General features: G+C 40.0%; 1 protein-coding gene across 1 annotated transcript in view; it reads left to right on the forward strand.

Annotated features, from left to right (window-relative positions):
• The window catches only part of LOC123503940 (RAC-beta serine/threonine-protein kinase-like), a 147,220-nt gene that overhangs the window by 119,169 nt on the left and 9,202 nt on the right, over positions 1-18,849 (forward strand). Inside the window, exon 13 of the mRNA XM_045254065.1 lies at positions 6,757-6,900. Within this exon, the coding sequence (XP_045110000.1) occupies positions 6,757-6,900 (144 nt within the window). The remainder of the gene's footprint in view (positions 1-6,756; positions 6,901-18,849) is intronic.

Here is an 18,849-nt window from a genome sequence, read left to right on the forward strand (position 1 = left end):
CCTGGCTCAGATCCTTACCTCCCTAAGTACACTGAGGAACTGTAAAACACCCAGCAAATGTTATGGTATGGGGAGCATTTGGGTATCATGGCACTGGGACATTGGTAGTGTTGCCAAAAAATGTCACTATTAACAAAGATCGCTATCTTGAGCTTCTTGCCGAACACCTTGAGGACTGTTTCACTAAATGCAACAGTGAAATATTTATGCAAGACGGTGCACCAGCTCACACCGCCAAATTGATCAAAAATTGGTTTGACTGGGTCCACATTGAATACATCAAAGATTGGCCAGGTAATAACCCTGATTTAAACCCGATAGAGAACATCTGGAGTTTGACAAAGCGCCGCTTACGTGGTCGTGACACCTCCACAGTGGACAAACTTGTCAACCACATCCAGGAGATTTGGGAAAACCTGGAGCCTTCATTCCTACAAAACCTGGCTTTATCTGTTCCAAAACGTTTACAGAGTTGCCTGAAGAGGCATGGTAACCCAACCAAGTACTAGAGGAAAGATAAGTACCATGAAAATAACTTTCTATTTTTCTTTTGTTGCGAAAAAACATGCTGCGCCATCACTTTCGGCGCTGACTGTATATATATATATATATATATATATATATATATATATATATATATATATATATATATATATATATATATACATAACCTCGGCTATTGCGCCCAATTGGCCAAAATAGCAGCGCTATAGCCAGCGCAATAGCGAATTGAACAACTAATGGTGAAAATTGTTATTGGTACATAACCACAAATTTTACTCCTAATATCCCTCATTTTTACTTCTTTTTAAATTACTGTATAATCCATTGGTACTAATTAAAACATGTCAAGGTTATAACAAAAATAATTACATCAGCTCATTGTATTTACTAGAGATGTACCGATGCATCGGTATCGGTATCGAAATCGCCGGTATCGGCCCATTTTTTGGGTATGGGTATCGGCTTATTTTATGCCGATACTTACGATACCTAAAAGGAATTTACTACTTAGTGATATATTTGATATAAGATATTGATTACTGAGTAATTTACCTTTGCAAATGGCTTCAAAAAGCTTCTAGAATTGCTCCTATTTCACAAACGTTCTCAGAAGGACTTACAGCATCCCCCAAAACAAAGCCTCCCATCTGATAACGATCGCTGTCCACCAACTCATCCTGGTGTCCAGTGCAGTAATCACTATAAGTAGTAGTATCGGTATCGGTGGTATCGGTATCGATAGTAGCATCGGTATCTGCCCAATTAGGTGGTATTGGTATTGGAATCGGCCAAAATTCTGGTATTGGTTTTGGCCAATGAGCGCTCAGATACCTCATGACGTCATGGCTGGGCGCGCGATAGCAGGCATCTGAGGTCGCGATAATGAAATTTTAGCAGCTTTTCATGGGTGCGTGATAGCAATAAAACGCGATAGCTGAAGTCGTGATAGCCGAGGGTTGACTGTATATATATATATATATATATATATATATATATATATATATATAGAGAGAGAGAGAGAGAGAGAGAGAGAGAGAGAGAGAGAGAGAGAGAGAGAGTACAAATAACATGTATTAGTAAAAATACAATAGAATCAAAGACTTACATCTCTTATTTGCAAGTGTATAGAGTTGTACAGGCAAGAGCCAGCTTGTATCACTTGCATCTGTCATGACAGTCTGATGATCTACAGCAACAGGTTGTCAGTGTTTTACAATTCTTGGCTATGGGGGAGTGGAATATGAAAAGGAAAAATTGCTTATATCATAACTTGATAAAGTCTCACCTAGTGGGGATCCTGAGACATGAAAATACAAGGAAGCTACAACATGGAGAAAGATATAGACTGCTATTTCTTTCTATGATGATTGAGGGAAACAGCTGGTAGTCTTTGGCACTACTGTCCCAGTGGGGATTGCACACTGTGCAGAATCAAGATTTTGTGGTGTGGCTGAGGATCCTATTGCTATCCACCTCCTTCACCCTTTCCAACAGTTGCCACTACCATACCACATTGTTGTTTGGACGACAAAATCCTAACGTGACTGATCAATTTGCTCATTTCCATTGTTAGCACATTTGGCACTTGTTGTAATGCAACACTAATATTATCAGGGAAGCCATTCACAAAGATCAGTTTCACCATATTTTCCAAACCAACCTTATCAAACTTTGCCAGCCCAGCCAACCTCCGATTTCATTGGCATTTTTTTTTTTTTTTTTTTTTTTTTTTTTTTACGTAGGGAAGAGGGCCAGCCAAGGGCAAAAAAAAAAGTTAGAAAAAGCCCACTTGAGCTGGCTCTCCAAAGAGTACAAAAGTGCCAAAACCGTCAGCCAGAATTAGGGGAGCAAATGCCTTGATACCTCCCTCTTAAAAGAAGACAAGTTGTAGGAATTTGGAAATACAGATGCAGGAGGGAGTTCCAGAGTTTACCAGTGAAAGGGATGAATGATTGAGCGTACTGGTTAACTCTTGCAGTAGAGACAGAATAGGGATGAGAGGAAGAAGAAAGCCTTGTGCAGCGTGGCCGCAGGAGGAGGGAGGCATGCAGTTAGCAAGATCAGTAGAACAGTTACCATGAAAATAGCGATAAAATATAGAAAGGGATGCAACATTTCGGCGGTGAGAAAGAGACTGAAGACAGTTAGTCAGAGGAGGGAGTTGATGAGACGAAGAGCTTTCGATTCCACCCTATCAAGCAAAGCTGTGTGACTGGAACCCCCAAACATGCGAAGAGTACTCCATACAGGGACGGATAAGGCCCTTATACAGAGTAAGCAGTTGGAGGGCGAGAAAAACTGGCGGAGACGCCTCAGAACACCTAACTTCATAGAAGCTGTTTTAGCAAGAGATGAGATGTGAAGTTTCCAGTTAAGATTATGAGCAAAGGACAGACCGAGGATATTCATTGTGGAAGAGGAGACAGTTGAGTGTCATTGAAGAAGAGGGATAGTTGTCTGGAAGGTTGTGTCGAGTTGATAGATGGAGGAATTGAGTTTTGAGGCATTGAAAACTACTAGATTTTCTCTGCCCCAATCGGAAATTTTAGAAAGATCGGAAGTCAGGCGTTCCGTGGCGTCCCGCGTGATCTGTTAATTTCCTGAAGGGTTGGACGTCTCTGAAAGAACGTGGAAAGATGTAGGGTGGTATCATCAGCGTAGGAGTGGATAGGGCAAGAAGTTTGGTTAAGAAGGTCATTAATGAATAATAGAAAGAGAGTGGGTGACAGGACAGAACCCTGAGGAACACCACTATTAATAGGTTTAGGAGAAGAACAGTAGCCGTCTACCACAGCAGCAATAGAGCGGTCGGAAAGGAAACATGAGATAAAGTTGCAGAGAGAAGGATAGAAGCCGTAAGAGGGCAGTTTTGAAATCAAAGCTTTATGCCAGACTCTATCAAAAGCTTTTGATATGTCTAACGCAACAGCAAAAGTTTCACCGAAATCTCTAAAGAGGATGACCAAGACTCAGTAAGGAAAGCCAGAAGATCACCAGTAGAGCGACCTTGACGGAAGCCATACTGGCGATCAGACAGAAGATTGTGAAGTGACAGATGTTTGAGAATCTTCCTATTCAGGATAGATTCAAAAACTTTAGACAAGCAAGAGATTAAAGCTATAGGACGGTAGTTTGAGGGGTTAGAACGGTCACCCTTTTTAGGAACAGGCTGAATGTAGGCGAACTTCCAGCAGGAAGGAAAGGTAGAAGTCGATAGACAAAGTTGGAAGAGTTTGGCCAGGCAAGGTGCAAGCACAGAAGCACAGTTTTTGAGAACAATAGGAGGGACCCCATCAGGTCCATAAGCCTTCCGAGGGTTTAGGCCAGCAAGGGCATGGAAAACATCATTACGAAGAATTTTGATTGTAGACATGAAATAGTCAGAGGGAGGAGGAGAGGGAGGACAAGCCCAGAATCGTCCAAGGTGGAGTTGTGAGCAAAGGTTTGAGAAAAGAGTTCAGCTTTAGAGACAGAAGAGATGGCAGTGGTGCCATCAGGATGAAATAAAGGAGGAAAGATGAAGAAGTGAAGTTATTTGAGATGTTTTTGGCTAGATGCCAGAAGTCACGAGGAGAGTTTGAGTTTGAAAGATTTTGACATTTCCTATTTATGAAAGAGTGTTTGGCAAGTTGAAGAACAGACTTGGCATGATTCCGGGCAGAGATATAAAGTGCATGAGATTCAGGAGATGGAAGGCTCAAGTACCTTTTGTGGGCAACCTCTCTATCATGTATAGCACGAGAACAGGCTGAGTTAAACCAAGGTTTAGAAGGTTTAGGTTGAGAAAAGAATGAGGAATGTACGCCTCCATGCCAGATACTAACACCTCTGTTATGCGTTCAGCACAAAGAGATGGGTCTCTGACACGGAAGCAATAATCATTCCAGGAAAATCAGCATAATACCTCCTCAGGTCCCCCAACTGGCAGAGGCAAAATGCCAGAGGCACCTTCGCTTTGGGGGATCCTGCGGAGGATTGGAAAAATAGGACAAGATACAGAAATGAGATTGTGATCGGAGGAGCCCAACGGAGATGAAAGGGTGACAGCATAAGCAGAAGGGTTAGAGGTGAGGAAGAGATCAAGAATGTTGGGCGTGTCTCCAAGACGGTCAGGAATACGAGTAGGGTGTTGCACCAGTTGCTCTAGGTCATGGAGGATAGCAAAGTTGAAGGCTAGTTCACCAGGGTGGTCAGTGAAGGGAGAGGAAAGCCAAAGCTGGTGGTGAACATTGAAATCTCCAAGAATGGAAATCTCAGCAAAAGGGTAGAGGGACAGAATGTGCTCCACTTTAGAAGTTAAGTAGTCGAAGAAATTACTATAGTCAGAAGAGTTAGGGAGAGATAAACAGCACAGATGAATTTAGTTTGAGAGTGACTGTTAAGTCGTAGCCAGATGGTGGAAAATTCGGAAGACTCAAGAGCGTGGGCACGAGAGCAAGTTAAGTCGTTGCGTACATAGACGCAACATCCAGCTTTGGAATGAAAATGAGAATAGAGAAAGTAGGAGGGAACAGAGAAGGGGCTACTGTCAGTTGCCTCAGACAGCTGTGTTTCGGTGAGGAAAAGAAGATGAGGTTTAGTAGAGGAGAGGTGGTGTTCCACAGATTGAAAATTAGATCTAAGACCGCGAATGTTGCAGAAGTTAATGTAGAAAAAGTTGAGGGAGGTGTCAAGGCATTTGTGGTCTTCAACAGGAGAGGTGTCCGACCTGGGGACATTTTTGGTCCCCTCCCCAGAGGGGGACTCCAAGGCGTTGTTTATTTCAGGTCCCATTTTTTTTTTTAATTTTGATTTGGAGTGAAGGGTATATGTGTGGTAAGTGCATGTAGTTTTGTGTGAAGAAGGAGAGCTGTCTTTAGAGGGTAGGCTCTGACTACCCTTTTGAGTTGTGAGTCACAAAGGGAAACATTAAACGAGATCACAACTAGCTTTAATGGAAGGTTCACAGCACCTCCTGAACTAGTGCTATTAGATCTCACTGGGAGTAAGTTATTGTTTCGGTAGGTGTCTACTACCTCCTCCTCCATAGACATCCACCATTTCTCCCGTCCACTTGATTTGAACCAGTTCCAGTAAATGTTACTTTCAACTTTTCCTGAACATTCTCTGCACTCCAAATATAGTGCAAGAACATCATCCTCCAAATACAATGGAATGAAATTGGCTAAATCTGTTATTTTCTCTAGTTTAACCACTAAGGTTACCTTTTTCTGCCATGACATAATGCCACCTTCACCAGTGAAAGGCTTAATCTTTGCCACCATACCCATTTGAAATAGGTCTAGATAGCTTGTTATAAGACATAAACTGGCCACATAAATCAATGGTAATGCTCACCTGACAAGCTCCTCAGCACAGCATAGAGTATGATAAACAAGACCTCTCAACACATCACTCACCAACCAGGAAAAAAAATAAACAAGTGAACAATAGGATGAAAGACAACAGTCAGGAACACCAAATACCCAGTGGAACTCATGAAACCACAGACTTCACCTATACAACTGACAACCATGAGCCCCGGGATGCAACCGCAACCTTCACAACTGTTAGCACATGACACCCCCCATCAGATGACCATACAGTGGCCAGCCTTGGCAGTATTGTCCAATGAACAATGAATGAACCCAACAAACCCTCAACTACGTACATGAATCCCCAGTTACATTAATCACACAATGAATGAACCAAACGACCCTCAACTCATGATTCCCAGCAACATTAATCATACAACAGTGAGGATGCAGGAAGGTGTAAAGACAATGGAGAACCAGGTGGTGTGCTGGTATCAGAAACATGGACACATAGTTAACACCATCCTCATATCCAACAACAAACTGATTAGTGGAAGCCCCTTCCTGTCTCTCAAAGTCAACAAACCCATTGGTTGGGGACAACAAACTCTCCTGATAGTGTGGGAATTCAGCCATGAGGAAAAAGGACAAGAGAGCAAGGCAACGAAAGTGAGGACACTATAAGTACTCGAGTCCACACAGAAGCACGTCTCAAGATAGAATGACGGTCTCAGCTTAGGGAGGCAGAGTTACTAATAAGCTACCATAGGTCACCATAAGGTGAAATATGAATGAAATTGTTTTGAATGTGGGATTATAGATGGCTTTGTAGTGAGAAGTATTGTAAATACTAATATAAGAAGCAGGCTATATGTGAAATAACTTTAGTTACAAGAAATTTAGATTTTAAAGATATTAATGATGGTTAAGTTGGTAAAATTAAGTTTTATCTCTACAGATTACCCCACCCTTCAAACCCCAAGTGACAAGTGAGACAGACACTCGCTACTTTGATCAAGAGTTCACTGGGGAATCTGTGCAGCTGACACCACCTGACCATGTGGAACATCTTAATGTTATTGCTGAAGAATCAGAAAATGTGGTAAGTATTAAAACTATTTTTATATGAGCTGTAAGAGAAATTATTCCATTGAGGAAAGCCTGTAGATATAGTACTGTAAACTTCTCTCATAAATAAGATTGCCGTGTGAAGTTGAAGTGCAGATTGAGGCAAAACGTTATAGTATGAGTCAGCAGACGTAGTGCACGAGTGTAGCAAACAAAATGTTTTTCTCACTGCTTATGACAAAGATGAGCATCATTTCTCATAAATGTAACTTTATTGCTCATTATCCCATTCGTCAAAAAGAAAGAACATTATTTTTTTATTAAACTACATCAGAAACTTCACTGCATGTTCCCAGTACTTCACTGTTCATTTCAATACTGTACAGAGATACAGGTATTCCTTGATATTTGATTAATTATTTGACTTGTACAATATTTGTTCATTTATACTTGGGTTTGCTACATGACTGGTTGTTTTGTTCTTACGATATCCCAAATACATATGTCCTCATTTGCTCTGCATGCAAATGCATTGAACCCTGATTTTTTATGGTTCAGTTTTCACCCGTTCACTTTTACAGTTTTTGATTGGAACCAGTCTAGTTTTACAATGCAGGAAATCCCAGTTTATTTTTAAAACAAGTTATTTTATATGATAAAATACAGGTGAAATCATAGCAAAGATCAAGGAAATATAGAGACATCTTGATAGCTGGCATACAAATGGCTGAAGTGTTACAAATAGCTAATCCAAATACTGTATACTTTTACTACTTAGTCTATTTACCAAATTTTGGGTCTATCAACCCTTTTTAGGTTATTGAACACTTACAAATTATATAATATTTTCAAATTGTCAAGTGTATGCTTTATTTTACAAATATTCTAAATCTTAGAATGTAGTAGACTCTCCTGATAAAGAGTCAACTGCATGTTTGAGATTAATTGTACCTTGTGAGTGATCTTGAGAATGGCTGATGATGTAATGGTCCACCCCCTTCCCCATCTATCCTCTCTCTCTCTCTCTCTCTCTCTCTCTCTCTCTCTCTCTCTCTCTCTCTCTCTCTCTCTCTCTCTCTCTCTCTCTCTCTCTCTCTCTCTCTCTCTCTCTCTCTCATATTCAGTTCTACGGGTACTTCTTCATCTTGATTTATCTCATCCTTCATCAGTGAGTATCTGTAATGATTTTTCTTATCAACAGAAACAATGAATAGCCATTTTAGTGGTAGTATCAATATAATGCAGATTATATAGTATACACAGAAAAGTTGTGCCCACCCACCCACATTTTTTTTATTTTATTTTATTTTATTTTTTTATACCATGTGGACTTTTCACGGAAATTTCTGGGCTAAAGGGGATACTTTTTGGGTACCTCCTATCTCAAAGCCCACCCGCTAGGAAACCATTGCCCCAAGTGAGGAAGCCCAACCTACACTTGGACCGTGGACAGGATTCAAACCTGTGTGCTTGGAGACCCCTCAGTCCCCAAAGCATGCATGGTTCCACTGCACTACGGTGGCACATGCCATAGAATGTGTCTCTCATTACACATTGCATTTTTCCACCTTCAAAGGATCTTCTTTTATACATAACTGGCAGCTCACTGGTCCTCATAAGTTCAGAATGCGATGTATGCTGTGTTGAGTGCTAGCTAGTGCTCTCTGAGCTCAAAGCAGAGTTACAGGAATACTCCGCTTAACGAACGTTTATCTAACTAATTTCCAGTTTAACATACTATATAAAGTTAGACCAAAAAGTCTGCATAACGTACAACCACATCCATTTTAGTGAATTTTCTGGGTTTGAATTTGCCGGGTGAGGGACCGAACGTGGCAGCTTCGCTGTGATTGGTTGGCTCCCTGCCTCTGTCTCTAGTACTCCTGGAGCTGGATCCAAGATTCTTTAAACAATGTCAGAGCAACCTCCTGCCGCGAAATGGCATCCATGAACGCTCAGAGGGATGGTGACAAGGTTGCTATCAGGTTGCTCTGAGATTGCTGGGAACACCACCTCTGGAGGTGGTGTTACTGTCTTATATATGCATTTATATTCACAAAACAACATTTCTATTAGCTTTTTACAAACCTTGCCTGCAAGAAAGGATTGCTTTGTAATGCATAAAGTGAAATCTTACATGGAATACCAAAAAAATAAAGCAGAGATGAAGGTCGGCCACAGACGAAATGGAGACTCACGGTGACTGGGCCGCTTCTTCTTCTTCTTGTGACCCTTTTAGCCTGCATGTTGTCTTTCACCACAATATTAAATTTATGTTTCCACTCATCTATTGCCTGCTATAATGGATATCAATCATATCTTAGTATTCATATATGCTCATGCCATGAGGATAGATAATCTTGACTCTGGCACTGGGTGATAGTGAATTACTAATGAAATACTGCAGTATTTCATTAGTAATTCACTATCACTCTGTGCCACAGAGTCGAGGTTATCTTCATGGTATGAGTGTATATGAATACTAAGATATGATATCCATTATAGCAGGCAATAGATGAGTGGAAACATAAATCTAATATCATGGTGAAAGACAACATGCAGGCTAAAAGGGTCATAAGAAGAAGAAGAAGCGGCCAAGTCGCAGTGAGTCTCCTCTTCGTCTGTGGCCGACCTTCATCTCTGCTTTATTTTTTTGGTATTACATGTAAGATTTCTCTTTATGTATTACAAAACAATCCTTTCTTGGGAGCAAGGTTTGTAAAAAGCTAATAGAAAAATACATAATTTTTTTTTTAACCCATGTGGTATGTTGGGGACCAGCCCAGAACGCATCCCCCATATTTCCATTATTTCCTATGGGAAAATTACGTCCGCTTAACGAATTTCCGCTCTACGAACAGCTTTGACATCCCCTATTCGTTAAGCGGAGTATTCCTGTAAATGTATGTCACAACCTCTTGGTGACATTTCTCACACACTTTGGGTCACCTTCCTCTCTGCTCCAGCATTTTTTACAAATTCTTTATCACACCTTCCAAGCAGTTATCAGATGTGGAGAAAGCCAGAATTTCACCATGGTTAAGGAAAATGCACCACTGAGAAAAAATTGCAGTATCTACACGATGACATTTTTTCACCAGCAATCGACTTAATGCAGCTTTCAGTCACACCTACTTGCTTCATCCCTCCATCCCAGAAATATATCCAAGGGCACCAATGTACTTCTAGTGAGGGATGTGCTGAAGAGCCCCAAGGTGATAGTTGGACAACTAAAAAATTTGCACTACATGTATCTCAGTGGACGATTCAACACTGTCTTACCAGGGAACTGAAGCTCCCCTCATGCTGGCCTGCCAGAAAGCCACTCCTCACTTGAGCAATGAATAAGAGGCATGTATTTGCTCAGAAATATTAAACATGAAATGAAAACAACCAAATGAAAGGAATATGGAGTGATGAGTCCACATTCTGGTGCATAACAGAGCATCAGGAAAAAGAGAGGAGGCCAGTGGGTTCCAGTTGCTACAAGGAGTGCTTCATTATAGAGACTGTCAAGCATCCAGCATCTCTGATGGTGTGGGGTTGCTACAGTGGTGGATGTGGTTGTGGAGCTCTATGCATTTTGGCAAAAATTGAATTATATGATGAGTTTGAAGAAATAGGAAAAACATTGGACAAAAAAGATGCAACTTATAAAAAGAAGCAGAATGAATAAGAAAGGAGAAGTAAAATATATTGGACAAAATTTATACAACCTATGTAAAGAAGCAGAATAAATAAGAAAGCAGGTGTGATTATCCTAGTTAACCCTTTCCTTCCGGCGCTTAAACTATTTTCCCGTTTGCTATGACGGCCAAAAATGGTAAACCTAGAAATTGTCAGAAAACTATTTGAATGCTAATAATTATTTTCTCTTTGTTATTCTGAATACAATGATGTACTTTGTAGCTCGATGTGACCTCTGAAAGTTCAGTTTATGCCTTATCAAGGATTCCTCCTCCTCCCGCTGTGTGATCCGTCTTCCAGAAACAGCCCGCAGAGCGATGACACCGCGCGCACACACACACACTCTCTCACTCTCGCTCTCTCTCTCTCTCTCTCTCTCTCTCTCTCTCTCTCTCTCTCTCTCTCTCTCTCTCTCTCTCTCTCTCTCTCTCTCTCTCTCTCTCTCTCTCTCTCTCTCTCTCTCTCTTGGATGGAAAATTGTACACTTCCAATGAGAGAGAGAGAGAGAGAGAGAGAGAGAGAGAGATTTCACCCTTCATATCAAGTTTCAGGCAAATAACATTATCTCTCTCTCTCTCTCTCTCTCTCTCTCTCTCTCTCTCTCTCTCTCTCTCTCTGACAAGTTACCTTCTACCATTTTATTATAAAATCGAAGATAATGAAAAAATTAACATGAAAGAATGATAGCTAATATTTTTTTTCACTTTCCGAGTCCTCACTAATGACTTCGCTTTCTTCAGTTTCTTCTTCTAAATATTCACTGTCACTGTCTTTAAACTCAGAAGCACTGCTAAATACTTATGTTCTGTCCTGCTCCATGGTGAGTTATGATCTGAGATCCTTCGCTCTTATCAGGATGTCTCTTCGCACTTATCATGGTGCTTTCCACCCGGCGGGTCGCTGGGGTTGCCAAGTGTCGCCCGGAGAAAGGGAAAATAGCTTAGTTACCGCTAAATTTCCACGCTAAATTTCCAGAGCTATAGTGACAACACTACATGTGGAAACATGCCAGACACTTCCACTCACCATCTGACTCGAGAAACCACGCTTGGAGCTCAAAATTGAGGCGCAAAAATTCTTGATTACGGGTATGATCGCCTTCGCTACGGACACATTGATGCAATCATATATATATGATTGCCGGAAGGAAAGGGTTAAGAAAAGCTTAAAAGTGGTTGGATAGAATATGGCAAGAGACTAGGAGAGCCTTTAAAAGACTAGTGTCGATGATAGGCAAGGCATAAACAAACAATTTAGAGTGACTTATGTACCACATAAAACTAATGTCTAGACTAATGAAAGATATGAAGAAATGATCAAAGACATAAAGAAAGTTTTAGAGAAAACGTTGAGAGGATAGTGTGGTTATTATGGAAGACTAACTGTAAGGAGATATGATGGGAAGAGTGGTACACTGAGGGAACAGAATCATCTTGAGGAAATAAATAACATATTACAATTGACTGAATAACATATGAACACAATTGATAGAAGGCTGGGCAATATTTGGAAAATAGAGAGGAACATAGAGACAATATCTGTTATTTAGCAAAGAATTGGAAATACAGTAATACTCTGCTTAACGAATGTTCGTCTAATGAATTTCCGGTTTAATGTAATATATATAAAGTTAGACCAAAAAGTCTGCGTAACGTAAAACCACATCTGTTTTAGCAAATTTTCTGGGTTTGAATTTGCCGAGTGAGGGACCGAACGCGGGAGCTTCGCTGTGATTGGCTGGCTCCCCGCCTCTGCCTCTAGCGCTCCTGGGGCCAGATCCAAGAAACTGATTGTTGTCTATGTTGGTACAGACAACCTCCATAGCAACCTCCTGCTCACATACCAACCTTCGTAAAAATAGCATCCACAAAGATTCGTTGCTGTTGGCGGGTGGAGGTTGGTAGCCTGCCTAAAAGTGCTCATTGGCTGCCAGGAGCTGGATCCAAGAAACTTTAACGACATCAGAGCAACCTCCTGCAGCAAAATGACATCCATGAATGCTTGGAGGGACGTTAACGAGGTTGCTCTGAGGTTGCTGGGAACACCACCTCTCGAGGTGGTGTTACTGTCTTATATATGCTTTTATGTTCACAAAACAACATTTCTATTAGCTTTTTACAAACCTTGCTCCCAAGAAAGGATTGCTTTGTAATGCATAAAGTGAAATCTTACATGGAATGCCAAAAAATAAAGCAGTGAGATCGGCAACAGACGAGGTGGAGACTCACGGCGACTCGGTCGCTTCTTCTTCTTCTTGTGACCCTTTTAGCTTGTGTGTTGCTTTGATCACAATATTAAATTTAAGTTTGCACTTCTCTATTGCCTGCTATAATGGATATCATATCTTAGTATTCATATACGCTCATGCCATGAGGATAACCTCGACTCCCTCTTTGATTTTACAGGTTCCTTTTCATCATTCAACCCATAGATAGATATACTCATCTTCTTGTCCACTGTATCCCTTACCATTGATTCCTTCTGTTCCATTACCTTCACTATCTCTTTGGTTAGGTCTACCTTTTCTTTGTGTTGTGTTTCCATGATTTCTTAAAAACCAACTTTTTGTTCCTTTCTTTCCTTTTCTCATTCAAGATATTTGCCTTTCATTTCTATCACTTCATTTTCGTGTTTCTTAACAAACTCTACATTCTTTTATTTTTTCCTCTAGTTCAGCACAATGGGTTTTCAGCACATTGTTTTGTTCTTCTGAATCATGTTTCCTCTTTTTTAAGTTTATCACCCTTTCTATTAGATCACAGAGGCTACCTTCCATAAAGTTCATTTGCCTGATTTACATTTTTACTTCCAATTTTTTGTGTATCTCTTCAATAAATCCTTGAAAGGTGATTCCCACTTCCTCTGTGTCACTGAAAGTGAAAACCATGGCTGTGCTTTTAAGTATATTTACCTCTTTAGAATCCTTTCGTGTGTGTATATTTAGCTAGTTGTATTGTGCAGGGTTCGAGTGGGGGTCATAGAGTCCTATCTCCATGTCTCCATTCATCTAGTTTTTCTTTAAAGTTATGCACACTATGTGCTGTAACAATTTCATTATCCAATGCATTCCATTTTTCCACCGTTCTGTGTGGAGAACTGTATTTTCCATTGTCCTTCACACACTGCCTCATTCTGATCTTCTTTTCATTTATTCTTGTCCTTCCATCTTCTATCAACAGCACCAGGTCTTTTTGTCTATCGTTTCAATATAATTTACTGTCTTATACTTTGTTATTAGGTCCCCATTCTCTTCTATTTTGTAAGGTTGGCAGTCCCATTTCCTTCAGTCGTTCTTCATGTGTGAGGTCCTTTAATTCTGGCACCATCTTTGTAGCAATCTTCTGTATCCTTTCCAATTTTCTTATATCCTTTTTAGAGCTTGGAGACCATACTACTGCTGCATAATCCAGCCTTGGGCTGTATCATGCTTGTGATGATTTTTCTCGTCATATCTTTATCCATGTATTGAAATGCCACTCATATATTAGTCAGCATTTTATATGATAGTCCATATATCTTGCTTATGTGTTTATCAGGGCTCAGATTTTCTTGTATGATCACTCCAAGATCTTTTTCCTCTTTAGTCTTCATTATTTGTTCCTCTCCCATCAAAATAGTTTCATACTGGTCTTCTCTTACTCTTTCCTAATTTCATTATGTGACATTTCTTGGCATTAAACTCCAATTTCCACTTCCTGCTCCACTCATAGATCAGGTTTAAATCTTCCTGCAACAGCAGAAAGTCCTCTCAGATTTTGATAACTCATAGCAGCTTTTCATCATCAGTGAATAAATTTATATAACTGTTTATCCCAATGTGAATGTCGTTTACATAAACCTGAAACATAATGGGAGCTAACACTGACCCTTGTGGCACTCCATTAGTTACTTTACCCCAAGATGAGTATGTATCTCTGATCACAGTTATCATTTCCCTATCCTTCAGAAAATCTCTTGTCCACTCGAGCAAGGTTCCTCGCAGTCCTCCTATGTTCTCTAGTTTCCAAAGTAGTCTTCTGTGAGGGACTTTATCAAAAGCCTTTTTAATGTCCAGGTATACTGTGTCTGCCAATCCATCTTTGTTTTCAAGTCCTGCATTAACTCGAGTAGAAGCTTAATAAGTTTGATACACATGACTGCCCTGTCCTGAAACCAAATTATCTGTTCGATATGACTTGCTCCTCTTCTAGAAATTTAACCAATTTTTTCTTTGATAAATATTTCATATAATTTCCCTACGACACTTGTAAGTGACACTGGTCTGTAGTTTAGTGGTTCAGTTGCCTTTCCTCCTTTAAATACCAGTACAGTAATACTCCGCTTAATGAACAGGATAGGGGGTGTCAAAGTTGTTCGTAAAGCGAAAATTCGTTAAGCGAACGTAATTTTTCCATAGGAAATAATGGAAATGGGGGGGGATGCGTTCATATCACATGGGTTAAAAAAAAAAAAATGATATATACGTTTGGCAGCATATTGAGGCACCGGTGTACCACTACTTGTATGATGTCATATGAATCATTGGAAGTTAGAGGAGCTACGTACAAATTCTCTCACATTCTCGCATTTATGTTCACAAAACAACATTTGTATTAGCTTTTTACAAACCTTACCCCCAAGAAAGGATTGTTTTGTAATGCATAAAGTGAAATCTTACATGGAATACCAAAAAATAAAGCAGAGATGAGATGAGCCACAGACGAAGCGGGAGACTCATGGCGACTCGGCTGCTTCTTCTTCTTGTGACCCTTTTAGCCTGCGTGTTGTCTTTCTCCATGATATTTGTTTCCACTCCTCTATTACCTGCTATAATGGATATCATATCTTAGTATTCATATATGCTCATGCCACGAGGATAACCTGGACTCCATGGCACTGAATGACAGTGAATTATTAATGAAATACAGGCAACCCCCGTTTAACGAAGGTTCACACAACGAAATTTCGCTATAACGAAGGTTTCATTTTACTACCATCTGGTCTTTTAACGAACACAAAACTCGCTTTAACGAAGTTTTATCCAGGTAATTTTTTTCCAAATTTGAAAGCCCTATCGTATCATGCAAGCTGACAGGCTTTTGAATACATCAGGAGCTGCTGGTACTAAGGCCTGCCTCAGGAGAAATCCTGAGACACTTATAGAATAAAGATCAAGATCAAGCCTCTCATGGACAACACAGGCTCTGCTGATACAAAGGCCTGACTCAGAAGAAATTCTGTGTCACCTGTAGCATCAAGATCAAGATCAAGATCACACGCACCACTCACTGCCCAGTCAAAACATAACAGCGTCACCAGCAGCTCATCTTCCTTAGTTCAACTTACCACCAAAACGCCCTGCAATGTGGCCTAACGTTCCTAAGAAGACCAGGAAGTGTCTTACTCTCGAAGTGAAGCTGGGTATTATTCACAGACAAGAGAGGCCAGAAAACTAATAACATTGCTTCCCACCATGGCTTGACTCCATCTACTGTCTACTATTTTCAAGTCAAGAGACTCTATTAAGAAGGCTAGTGAGACCTCATCTTCCTTGCAAGCTAAAAGAACCACCAGAACTCGTGACTCTACAATAGATAAAATGGAAAGCCTTGTGGAAATGTGGTACATAAGTTTTGTATGCGGTACCATGATGCGCACTTTGTTTACATTCCACAGGTTGCCGGTTAGTGTATTTCTCGTTTCACTCTCCCTCCCTTCATAAAGTTAAGATCATCAACATTATAAAGTTACGTACATACATATATTAGTGTACATTATAATGACTTAAACTACCTAAATGTTTAACTTCATAATTTTTACTTTCATTAAACCTTTTACTGTACTATGATGCACTCTCGCTTTGTTTACTCTCAATGGAAGTTCAAGTCATGGGTTAAACTTGTTATAATCGGTTCGCTTAACGAAGTTTCGCTTAACAAAGTGTTTTTTAGGAACGTAACCCCTTCGTTAAACGGGGTTGCCTGTACTGGGGTATTTTGTTACTAATTCACTATCACTCAGTGCCACGGACTCAAGGTTATCCTCTGGGCATGAGCGTATATGAATACTAAGATATGATATCCATTACAGCAGACAAGAGAGGAGTGAAAACATAAACATCATAATGAAAGTAACACGCAAGCAAAAGGGTCACAAGAAGAAGAAGAAGCGGCCGAGTGGCCGTGAGTCTCACGCTTTGTCTGTGGCTCATCTCATCTCCGCTTTATTTTTTGGTATTCCGTGTAAGATTTCACTTTATGCATTACAAAACAATCTTTTCTTGGGGCAAGGTTTGTAAAAAGCTAATAGAAATGTTGTTTTGTGAACATAAATGCATATATAAGACAGTAACACCACCTCCAGAGGTGGTGTTCCCAGCAACCTCAGAGCAACCTGAAAGCAACCTTATCACCATCCCTCCAAGCATTCATGGATGCCATTTCGCTGCAAGAGGTTGCTCGGAGGTTGTTAAAGAATCTTGGATCCAGCTCCAGGAGCGCTAGAGACAGGTGGGGAGCCAGCCAATCACAGCAAAACTACCGCGTTCGGTCCCTCACTCAGCAAATTCAAACTCAGAAAATACGCTAAAACGGATGTGGTTGTACGTTATGCTGATTTTTGGTCCAACTTTATATAGTACGTTAAACCGGAAACTCATTAAACGAACGTTCGTTAAGCGGAGTATAACTGTATTATGTTGGCTCTCTTCCATTCTAGTGGAATTTTCCCTTCATTTATTGAACTTGTGATCATATCCCAGATTGGATCCAATAGTTGCTCTTTACATTCTTTTAACACCCAGCATGATACACCATCTGGCCCCATTGCTTTTCTGACTTCCAACTTATCCAATAATCTTCCAGTATCCTCTTTGTGCACTGCAATCTCCTGTAATCCTTGGCAATCCAATGTCCTATTAGGTTCTGTGAAATCATCTTCTGCAGTGAATACCATTTTGAAGCTCTCATTCATTATTTCACATATATCCTTTTCTGTTTGGTATGTCTTACCTTCTTTAATTATTTTTTCAATTGTTTCCTCATTCTTTGTTTTGCCGTTTATAAACTTGTAGAAAAGTTTGGGTTCATATTTGCTTTTATCTACTACATCTTTCACAAAAATTCTTTCTTCTTCTCTCCGTACTCCATATTAATTTCTAGCATCTTTGTACTGCCATCTGTTATAGTCATTTCCCTGCTGTAAGAGTTTCTTCCGCACTTAACGTTTGCCTTTTTTGCTTGTATGCATCTAGTATTGTACCAAGCATGTATTTTTTTCTGAACTCTATAAACAGGAACAAACTTTTTTACTCCTTCATTGTATTTCTGTAAGAATATGTCATATTTCCCTTGTATAGTCTTTTTACACATAATATTACTCCACTCAATACGTATCAGCAAAATAAATCCTTAATTTTTCAAACTCCGCTCCTCCATAATTTAATCTCTCTCCTTTATAGTCCTCTCTTTAGCTTATCTTCCTCCTGCATTTGTATCTTAAATGTCACATGATCACTTCTCCCCATTGGACTAAGGTACTGTATGATTGGAGGGGACTCTGGTTTCTTTGTGAAAACTAGGTCAAACAATGATGGTTTTTCTTCCCCCCTGTACCTTGTTGACTCCTCCACCCACTGGTCCATTGTATTAACCATAGTCAACTGTAACACTTTCTCACTCCACTGCCCAGTATTATCCATTACTTCCATCTCCTCTCCAGTTTATTTCATTACAGTTAAAGTCTCCAACTAAGAGTATTCTTCTATCTCTTCTTATCATGTTATCTAGGCACTTTATCACCTCTCTTTGCATATCTTTATGTTCTTCTGATCCCCATGTAATAGTAGTCCAGTAAAAATGGGGTCGAACCCGGTTTTGTGGTATGGAGAAGGTTTTATTGTTGATTCTGGTGCTCTGACATGTCCTCAACAGGAATCAGCCGGGTGCCACTCCAGCACCCTTGGGGAAAAATTATTACGGGCCAAAAACAAAATGGCCGCGACGCGGCATGTCGCCCACGCTAATGCCACATATCTTTTACAATACTGCCGACAGAAAGGCGATTTTGGTGTCCATACCTATGTTTTAGAGGTCAAGGAAGTCATTCCTGCTCACTAATTAAGAGTATCTACCTAAGAAAGTATGTATATTCATCCAAAAGGGGATAATTTGTGAAAAAAAAAAAAAATTTATTGTAGTATGTACACTATTTACATTTAGTAGCAATCCAGATTACATACTACTTAGTAATCACTAGTTTCATATAAAATTCATAAATAATAATTTCAGCATACCCTTGAATTATGGTACATTACAAT

Source organism: Portunus trituberculatus, chromosome 15, assembly GCF_017591435.1.
Source record: "Portunus trituberculatus isolate SZX2019 chromosome 15, ASM1759143v1, whole genome shotgun sequence".
NCBI classification, from domain to species: Eukaryota; Metazoa; Arthropoda; class Malacostraca; order Decapoda; family Portunidae; genus Portunus; species Portunus trituberculatus.